The sequence below is a fragment of the Pteropus medius genome, unplaced genomic scaffold (genome assembly GCF_902729225.1).
Source record: "Pteropus medius unplaced genomic scaffold, Ma_sr-lr_union100, whole genome shotgun sequence".
NCBI classification, from domain to species: Eukaryota; Metazoa; Chordata; class Mammalia; order Chiroptera; family Pteropodidae; genus Pteropus; species Pteropus medius.
Genome location: NW_024340700.1, coordinates 264,889 through 275,871, shown reverse-complemented (window position 1 = coordinate 275,871; position 10,983 = coordinate 264,889). Strand labels below are relative to the sequence as shown.

Below are 10,983 nucleotides of genomic sequence, written 5' to 3'. Positions count from 1 at the left end.
GAATCTTATTAGCTATTTTTTATTTCTCCCTATTTGTTTAAATTTATGTTTTTAGTTTTTTAAATTTCTAATTCAAGTTGGTTTTCATATTCTCAAAATCTTGTTTGAGGATATTTCTGTTTAGACTTACAGTTTCCTTTTGCTTCATGATAATTTTTCTGAGGCAAATTATTTTCAGTTGATTTATGTAAAATTTTATTTCCTGATTTTCTGCAAATGTTCATTGCTGATTTTATTTTCCTCTTGTTCATTTATATTACACTGTAGTGTTTTACAAGATTTCTAATTAAAGATACCCAGTTAATTTTCTAATTTTCCGTTAAATTCCCTAGTCCACTTGCTTTAGCTATTCTTGTTTGTTGGTTTATTTGCATTGATGATGAAGAAAGAGTTGAAAGTCATCTCATTTTGTAGCTCTCATCTGTCTTGAAGGACACAAAATTTTCTTCTTTTTCTTCTTTACTTCTTCTACCCAGTTACCAATGGATATGTTTTTTGCTCTTTTTGTCTTTTTTCTCCATAAGAAATTATTCATTTGGAAGACTGTCACTTGAAATCATACCTCTCCTTTTAATTAGGTTTTACCCTTTATATAGAGTCTCTATTTAAATCACAGCCCTAGCCTTTTAAGTTATGCTCATTCTTTGAAATCTGCTTCCTGTAGTTGTGCCCTGAGGTATTCTGATCTGCCCATTGCTTTTTACTATTTTTAGAATAAGGTGGAATTTAATCTTTCTCATGGTCACTCCATCCCAATCTCCAGCTCCTTCGCTAGTGCCAATCCTCCTTGGTCTACCTGACAGTTTGTCTTGGTCTAGCTTTGCTTGTGGGTGTTGGGGCCCAGGGAAGACCACCTCGAGATATCTCGCAATGGAATATTGATTATTTTAAACTAAAATGATTTGAGAAGCAGCAAGAGGAGGTCTCTGACTCTCCTCTCCTTCTCTAAATGCAGGAAATAAATCTCCATGTGGCAGGTGCCCTCCCTGCTCTTGAGCACTGAGAGATAACATTGCTAAGAGTTATAAAACCCAGAGTTTAAAAAGCCCGTATAAACAAACCTTGGAGAGCCTTTACTAACTTACTACCTGAGCCCAAACTGTGCTTAGATTTTTTTCTAATGAGCACTAACTTTGACCTGTCAATTGTTCACAAATGTATTGTTTTTTTTTTTTTTGTCTAAAAGGTATAAAAAAATATGCCTAGTTTGATTATTTCTTCGAACCGCATTTATGATCTGAGTATCACATTTTGATTTTCTCGTGCACTCATATTAAATTGACTTTTTTCTCTTGTTAATCTTGTCTTGTGTCAATTTTATTTACTTATTTTTTGGCTTTATTGAAATATAATAGACAATTAGTTGCTTATATTTACATTGTACAATTCAATGAGCTCTTCTCAATTATAGTTGGCATGCAATAATATACCAGTTTCAGTTGTATATAACATAGCAATCAGAGATCCACATAACTCACAAAGTGATCATCCCACTAAATCTAGTACACCTCTTCCCCCTTACATATTTATTACAACATTATTAACCATCTTCCCCATGCTACACTCTACATCTCCATGTCTATCCCACAACTATCCATTTGTACCTCTTAATCCTTTGCCTTTTTTTTGTTCCCCACCTCCTCCCATCTAGTAGCTCTGAAAATATTCTCTGTATTGATGAGTTTATTTCCACTTTTCTTGTAGTTGTTGTTTATTTTGTTATTTAGATTCCACGTGTATGTGAAATCTCACAATATTTGTCTTTCTCTATCCAACCCATTTCATTCAGCTCAATACCCTCTAGGTTCATCAAGACGATATCTTTTACCACTCTCTTCCTTTTAGTTTATGTGTGTCTACTGTAGCCAGCAAATCTATTGTAGGCAGCATATGTAGGGGTCTTGTTTTCTTATTCATTCAGCCACTCTATCTTTTGGTTGGAGCAATTAATTCTTTCCCATTTGAGGTACTTGCTGATAAGAATGCAATTATCACCATTCTTTATTCTTGTTTTTGACACATGTTTTTTCTTCTTAAAAAAAGTTCTTCCAACATTTCCTGTAATACTGGCTTGGTGTTGACAAATTCCCTTAGCTTATTTTTGTCTGGGAAGCTCTTTTATCTGTTCTTCAACTCTAAATGATAGCTCTGCTGGACAAAGCATTCTTGGTTGTAGATCCTGGGTTTTTCATCATGTTGAATATTTTGTGCCAAGCTCTTTTGTCCTGCATAGTTTCTTTTGAGAAATCAGTTGCCAATCCTACGGTGTGCCCCTGTAAGTAACTAACTTCTTTTCTCTTGCTACTTTTAAGATTCTCTCTTTGTATTTAACCTTTGGCATTTTAATTATGTGTCTTGGTGTGGGCGTCTTTGAGTTCCTGGTTTTGGGGACTCTCTGAGCTTCCTAGGGTTGTATGTCTATTTTCTTCACCATGTTAGGAAAGTTTTCTAGCATTATGTTGATTTTATTACTTCTTTACTTGTCCAGTTGTAAGAATTAAAGAAGAGGGCGGCACAGAATTTTCCCTCTCCCAAAACAAGGATGGGGTTAAAACCTGTCTTACTGGGCACTGGTATTTGTTGATTTTTCTCTTTTTACTGAGAGCTATTTTGCTTTTTGAGCATTGTCTATCTTCAAGAAATTTGAGGGTTTGGTTTTGTATAGATACTTCATAGATGTGTAGTTATTTCACATCATTTGGGCAGAAGATTTTGGGAGGCTGTTTACTACACTGCTTCTGTTGTATATAGCTACCGGGAAATCTGTGTGCTTTTGATTCAATAAAAACTAATTATGATCTTGGCTCATCAAAGATGTTTTTACTGCCCCGACAATACAACACATACCATCGATCTCCGAGCACAATTATTCTGACAATTGCTACCATTTGTAAATGCATACTATTCATTGGGAAGAGTCCTAGTCATTTGATATTTAAGTTTTTATTGAATTCTCAAAATAATTCTTCAAGTGAGTTTTATAATCTTCATTTTAACAATCACAAAGCTGAGGCATGGAAGGGGATAGATAAATTTCCATTTCACTCTGGAAGGCAACAGAGCTAAAATTTAAATTATGTCTTTCCTATTCCAGTGCCTATATTATTCAAACCAATTTCCCAAAAGTTAGTGGTTAGACTTAGTCTGTGATAAAGCCCTGGAAAAGCTTTTGTATGACAGTTTCATGTCAGCTCTAGAAATCACTATTTCTGGGCAGTTCATTTTCTCTCCTAAAAGAGGGCAACCTTGACAGACTTGACCCTTAAGAATTTATTATCACATGTAGATTAAAGGAGGAGAAACTTAGAATGTAATTGTTATAAACTTGTGAAAATGCACACACAAAAAAACTGACAAATCAGTTAAGTATTCTACTTACCAGTTCAGTTTTATGAATTTTAAATTTTAATTGACAGTAAGTATTTTCTTTTAAAATGTTCTGGATTTGGGTTATAAATCAGCAAGGTATATTGATCCAAATTTCATGAAATGAGGTTATATATGATAATAATAAAAGAGCCATAAAAATTTAATGCCTTTTTATTAATTTCTCAGTGATTTATAACAGCTTAATACAATCTTCTTTATCTCCTAAACATTTTATATTAATGAATTTAAAAATCAAGAATTAATAATTGAGTAGAATAATTGTAGCATTAATTTGAATTTAAAGTTAGGAATACATTGACAAAATCCTAGCAAATGAGCATAAATCAAAAACAACAGAAACAGGAAAACTATATAGTTATGATCATGTTAAATTTTGAAATTGCTGTTGTTCAACAATTTAAAATGGTTCATTGTTAATTTGTAATTATTTCCAAAAAATTGGGGGTTGCTTTTTCAAGAATTTTATCCATAAGCTTTAGAACGACCATTTTTGCACCTGGTGTCTTCATTAAAGTTTCCATTATAGTAAGAGATAATGACCCTGGAAAAGATATAAAATTTTTACATGTAAATTTAAGCCCAATTGTTAAAATGTTTATTTTAATGAAAATTCTATATATTTTGCATAAAAATATTATATGTTGATTATGTGATAATTACACACATAGTTTTTAAATTTAAAATTAATTGACTAGCTCTTCATATAAAAATCAGTTAAAAAAATTAAGGAACTCACCAGAAAACTGGATAAAGTTCACAAACACATTCAAAGATTGTAAATTCATGTAACAGTAAAGTCACATTTCTACATAACAAACTAACGTAAATTATAGAAATTGTTATTTAATAGTAGGTTGGAGAAAATAGGAACGTTAATTCATAGTTTCATGACCAAAATGTAAACTCCTGAAAACTTTCTTGAGTGCCATTTGGCAATGTATGACCCATTGATTTTAATTAATTTCTGTTCTACAAATTTATTAGTAAAATAATAAATTAATCCAAAAAAATTTGCATAAAATGCCATTGGTGATTTATTGTCAATAGTTTATAAAATAATCTCTACAGTTATGGCAAATTCATTAAATAAAACACTACATATTTTTTAAATAAAAATCTCAGCTGAATCGATACATCCTAATAAGAGAAAAATTCCAAGAAAGTTTTTCAGTTAAAAAAAAGTATAGTGCAGAGCCGTGAGTATGATTTTATCTGTGCAAACAACATGTTTTTTTGAATTCATTTATTTACAATATTCTACGTATTAAAAAATTCTAGAAATTTGCACCGAAGACTAATTTTTTTAAAAACTGAACTAAAGGCCAAGAGATATGAATGAAGAGGGATGGTGAAAAAAGTTTTTATTTGCATTTAATGTATCTATACACTTAGACTTTTAAAGTTTGAATATATTAAATATACTTAAAAATAAATTAGTAAAAGTTAGAGTAATTAAAATTTGTTTTAAGTAAATAGTAAATTAAGTTTTAAAACAATTTTTGAGAAAGAACTATTTAAGTTTGATTTGTTAATGTGCAAAAGGTAGCACTTTGGAAGTATCCAGAACACTTGGTCCCAGTTCTTTTTTTCTTCCTAGACTATTTGGGGATGGGAGGATAGTGCTTAATTTCCATTTAATTTTCATAAACATCCTTTACTCTTCTTCATATAGTTGTAGCATGTTACTTGATTGGTGGGTGAGAGCATCGTGTTCATGTTTCTCATCTGGCTAATTAGCGGGCTAATCTATTAAAGTCCAAAGACGCAAGCATAGCTGTTTTTCTCTTCTTTTTTATCTAGACTAGTGAGGAAGTTAGATTAGTTAGAAATTTTAGATTTGATTAATTTTTAGTCATCTATCAACAACAGTAAAGTGCTGACATCAGATTTCAAACTATCCTAGAATATAGATTTCAGTAAGCAATATGATTTTTTAGGGAGATGAGCATAGGCTTTAACATAATACAGCCAGAATACAAATTTTACCTGCCGGCAAACTATTTAAACTTACAAAACCTCTGTTTCTTTATCAGTAACATATTGGACCATTACCGGAGCAAGAAATGGGTATATTTGTATGGGTATATTTATTACTCTAACTAATTCAAATAAAATTGTAAGTCATATATTTAATGTATTTGTGCTTACTTTGCTTTTATGTCTTTCAGATTTGTTTGTGTTTTGTTTGTTTTAAAAATATCAATATTTTAATTGTGTTTTAAGCTTGGTTCACTGTATAAGAGCACATCTGGAAAATTGGGATAATGTGGTAATTCAAACTCATAATCATAGATCTCTGTGTTTTTACTCTGCTAGGGAATCCTACAGTGGAGGGGATGGAGTAGAATACTTCTTTCATAAGTAGCAAGGCTGGATAGAAGGAGCGCACATAAGTCAATTTGCTAGTTTTCCCATTTATCATGGCAGGTTTTCTTTTGAGATTCCTTTATATTTTTTCTAAATTTAAGAGCTGTGCATAAGGGAAAAAGAGATAGAATATTATAACAACAACAAATATATATATATATATATGGGTTCATAAGTAAAAAAAAATAGTGGACTTGAGGTAGTCTTATGGCTTCATGGGTCAGTAAGGACTTGTAAGGAAGGACAGACCATTAGTAGAAAGATTAAAATATGTAAAATGAATACTCATGGGAAATCATGACTTTCTTTGAAAGTATGTGTTGTAATTATCATTATCTCTGATCATCGTTATTTCTTCCTTTATTAAGTCAATGTAATATTGATTTTCTTTAAGGTATATTTTTCATGAGGTCCTTACCTGTATACTTATCCACTTCATAAATAAGTTTTATACCAAGCAGGACCATGTTCTGAAGTTCAGTAAAGTCACTGATGAAGGGGGCTGTATCCCCATCAACGAGCATTCGTTGGGGTAAAACCTTCTGGAAATCATGTGTTCTAATCAAGGTCGTAGGAAACTCGATTGCTGCTATGTATTTTACATTCACAAGCCAGCTTCTTCCAAAATTTGCTTCTGGTTTAGAATAATATTTGAACCTAAAAGTGGAAACATTTAAAGTTATAACTAGAACACTCACAATTTAAACCTCATTGTTTTTTAAACGACAACAACAAAAAGTCTTCTGCCAACAAACTAAGAATGTAGTTCTTAGTTTTAGAATGTTATGGCTTTAGCTCATATATTTGATGATATAAATATAGGTAGTTAAAATTTTAAATTTGGAAAGGACCAGCCAATCAATTGTTTGTATATTATTTTGTTTTTATTGCTTCTAACAAGATATCTTATCCTTGCATATTATATAATAACCAAATATTAGATATGACTAAGTAATACTCTTGAGAAATGTGTAGATAAAGATCAAAGATTCTAAGGAAGCACTTTTTCTAGCCTCAGGAATCCTTTGTAAAATTGTTGATTTCCTGAAGTCAGGAGGCCACTAAAACATTGAACATCCTAGAGAAATATGTGTGTGATTTTCTTGCCTAATTTTTTTAAATACATGGATTTTTCCTACTGGATGAAGTCTTCTAGGAAACCAAACTCACATATTTGAGGAACAAATTATTACAGTGGTAAGGTTATGGGTGTAAGTAAGTCTTTATAACTATATAATTCATGGCTCCTGCCCCTATGAGGTTTCTAAACATGCTGAATATCTCTCAGTTCTTTTTAACAGACTCATTCCCCCTGAAATGTTGTCTACTCTCTGCTTTGCTCACCATTTTCTTCCAAGTCATATCATAGATGTCATCTCCTTTACAAAGTGTTCCAGCTCGCCCAAGGTGGAATTGGCTATTTCCTCCTCCTCTATATTTCTATAACACTATATCATTCATATAAAGTTTGTTTTCTCATTAGATTATATCCTAATTTATGTTTCCACAGCACGTATGTAGGGTCCATTAAATAGAAAATGCTTACATTATATTTATAAGCCATAACATAACCCAGAAGATAAATCTTACTGAGTTTGGCTCCCATGCTTGTGGGCTCCTCCCTGACTCCAACAGCCAGAAATAGAAGAGCAGGTTCAGTAGGCCCTTGATGAAAGAAGAATTTGGCTTGGATTCACAGTTTACTATCTTTAGTCACATCACATCTGACTATGAAATAAGGATAAAAAATATATCTAAATTCATGAGGATTTTGAGCAATGGCAACAAAGCCCTAGTGAGAATAAATTAAACAAACTGCCAAGGAGTTAGCAACATGAAGAAAGGAGGAAAGACATGAAAACACAAGTTCAAGATACAGCAGACACATGAACGAAAGTGAAATTCAATGGAAGCCTTTCAAATGATTTAACCGAATATATTATTGAATAATTTATCTAACGTCAGTTAAGCTGTGGTCAAGTAAAAAAAATATATACCTTACAAAGCTCATTTTAATTTAAAACATAGACATGCACCAGCCAATCTTAGAATCCAAGACCACAGAGTTTTATTTAAGATATGTAGACCACACAGAGTTCAGTATTGTTTCACATAAATAAAAAACCCTAGTGTATCTTTTTATCTAAAGTAAGACATGAGATTTATGAAAGTTCCACAGCATGTAGTAGATCCCAAAATGGCCCCAATTCTTCAATATTCTCCATATTCCTGTTTTTGTTTTTGCTTTTGTTTGTTTTGGTATGTAATTTTCCAGTACTTCTTCCCAGCTACAATGGGAAGAAGGGGGAAGGAGAGAGGTATAATTTTCTGCCCCCAGTTTAACCATATGATTTGATTTGGCCAATAGGATATTAGCCAAGTTGACACAGCATAAGCTTGAAATATGTTTTCACTATTTAGTTTCTCTCTTTCCACTTTGTCATCACTACAAAAAAAATACCCAGGCTTGTCTGATGGAGAATGAGAGACAAGTGGAGCAGAGCTGAGCCTGCTCATTTAGCCCTGTGGGGACAATCACAATCGGCCAACATGAGGTGATCCCAGGAAAGATGAATAGATATGCCCAGCTAAACTTCAGATGTGTGAGCCATAAACACTTATGTTGTATGACACCGAGGTTGAGTGGTTGTCAATGATGCTACATTCTTGTGATTAAAACTAGATAAAATACAGGACTACAAACCTAATAAATTGCAGAGCCAAGATTTAAATCCTGGTAATTTGACTTTAAAGCTTCTGCTCCTTACTACTGCCCTCTACTGCTTCTTGTCCTGATAACAGTTACTTTGTATTGAATACTTCTCATATGCCAATTAACTCTCAAAATTACCATGTGCAATATGTACTATTATTATAACAGGTTTAATGATGAGAAAACTGAGTTTATCATTGTTGAGATCCTCAGGTCAAATGGAATCAGATCTATTTGATTCCAAATCACAAGATCTTAACCTCTACATTATAACTTTTCTTCAAAGAATAAGCAAGAGCCTAAAATATTCAAATGAATTCTTAGAACTGGACAAACCAGAGGGCACATAAACAACCATTCTGAAATCTTTCTTCTTAATAATCCTTAAAAGATTCATCTTCCATCAACATATGGTGTCAGAAGAATTCCATTCAGCTGGGGTCCTATTTTCAAAGTTACAAGTGACTTAAATTAATTAAAAGCTTTTAATATTAAATTCAGTTAGTAGTGAATTTATCTATAAATGTATCTACAATATAAATAGATGATGCTGAAATTAACCTATTGAAAGAAACAACAGAAGGAAATTATTTTAATTAAAGCAATAATAGAGGAATTTTGAGTAAAAATGTTGATTTTTACAAATCTACCAATTTTACTACCCAATACAAAATCCCTATTAAAATGATAATACTAAAGAATAAATTTAGAAGGATTGGAAGAACAGGAGAGGAGACAGGAGTAACAAAATTTTGGAAGCTGGAAATCAAATAGAACAAATCTAAGATTTAAGATCATCATAAAACAATCTTAAGCAACCAGAGAGAAGCTAAGAAATAATGCTAACATAACTTGTAAAACTTCTCCCAAACAAAGACTGAGTGGAACCTTCTGGATGAAGGAAGATTTGCTAAAATTAGAGTGATTGTTTTAAAGTCTGTTAAAGAAGCAGTTATACATAAAGATATTCTTCCAAACTTCAAACAGTGAGTAACTACTCACACTCAAAAGGGTAGAGCAAAGGGTCCCTTAACTGGTTGAACTGGTAACAGGGGAAGGTAGGGACATCACATTGAAAACAGGAGGTAGATGTGAATATAGTGTACAGGATACTAAGACCCCCTTCCCTTCCTCTTTCCTTCCTTCTTTTGACTTTAAGAATATCAGCTGTCGGGCCTTCACTTTTAAAGCAAGTGATGGAAAGTGTTTCCATTGGAAAACTGCCTGACTCAAGAGAAAAGATAATGAGTGATGCTAAGGATTCACTAGTTAAATGGCCTAGCAACACTACCCTAGAGGAGTGTTCATAGTAGAAAAACTCCACTCACACACTCTGTTAAGTGCCTCTCTTTAAATATAAGTAGAGATCCAGATTTTACCAAAAACCTGAGGAAAGGCTCTAACATGGATAAGAAATACCAAAATAAAATTAAAAATGAGGAAAAGCTTATATACAAAGGATTAGGAATCAGACTGTTTTCAGAATTCTCAACAGCAAAAATGGAGCTAAAAAATAATGAATATATGCCTTTCAAAATCTCAAGTATTACCAGCCTAGATTCTGTTCTCCCAAAAGCTTCAGTCAAAAATCATGATAGGAAAAAGATAGTTTAAGATACACAAATTACCTACATTTTTTTCTCCTACAACCATTCTGAGTCTACAGGCATGTGAATCCTAACCAAAAACATGAGCTACTGGAAATGGGTGATTCAACACACACACAAAAAAAGAGGCAAAGGAAATCCCCAGATGGCAATAGGTACCTGAAGATTATGCCTCTCCACCTGGGCAGATTAGAACAGAAACCTCTTCAAGATGAAGAAATTGACACAATTCTTGATGCTTTTTGACATCTTTTGACATGAAGAAACTTCCTTCATTTGCCAATGTGAAATAATTTGTGTTATGTACAGTGAAAAGCAAACAAGAACACAAGACAATGATCAGCTCTAACAGGATTAAAGTGGTGAGGAAAAGTAAAAATAATTAGCTTAGTATTTTACCATGATGGGAATAATGAAAATAGTTAAAAATAATATAAGCACTGAATATTGACCTAACCAAAATCACTAAACAGTTATAAAGAGAAAGTGAGAGGTGAAAAAACAAATGTGTTTGAAGGCAGTAGAGGATACAGGGTAAGAAAATGGGCTATGAGAATCACAGGGAATTTAAAATCTAGCCTTGCCAACCACTAGCTGTAAGATTTTAGGCAAGTTACTAAACAGCTCAGTTGCATATTCACGATCTACAAAAAAAAAAAGTTATTTTGAAGTGAGATAGTCCATTAGAATAGTTGGTGCAATTTCTTTTACTTATTGTATTTAAGAAATGGTAGCTATTTTAAAAATTCACTTAAGAGGGTTATTTGTTGAGCCCCAATTTGAAGGTCAAGTAAGAAAGGTAAAATTTTAGAAAATAAAATGAGTTAATAAAAAAATAATATTTTGTTATAATTAGAGAAGAAAGTCCTTCCAATAATATCAGAAAATTGATTTTTTTTTTTTTTT

General features: G+C 32.3%; 1 protein-coding gene across 1 annotated transcript in view; it reads right to left on the bottom strand.

The window, feature by feature from the left end:
• Positions 1 to 3,803: 3,803 nt before the first annotated feature.
• The window catches only part of CUNH6orf58 (chromosome unknown C6orf58 homolog), a 15,759-nt gene continuing 8,579 nt past the window's right edge, over positions 3,804 to 10,983 (bottom strand). Inside the window, exons 5-6 of the mRNA XM_039882241.1 lie at positions 6,176 to 6,414; positions 3,804 to 3,931 (exon numbers count right to left, since the gene is read on the bottom strand). Of these exons, the coding sequence (XP_039738175.1) occupies positions 3,804 to 3,931; positions 6,176 to 6,414 (367 nt within the window). The remainder of the gene's footprint in view (positions 3,932 to 6,175; positions 6,415 to 10,983) is intronic.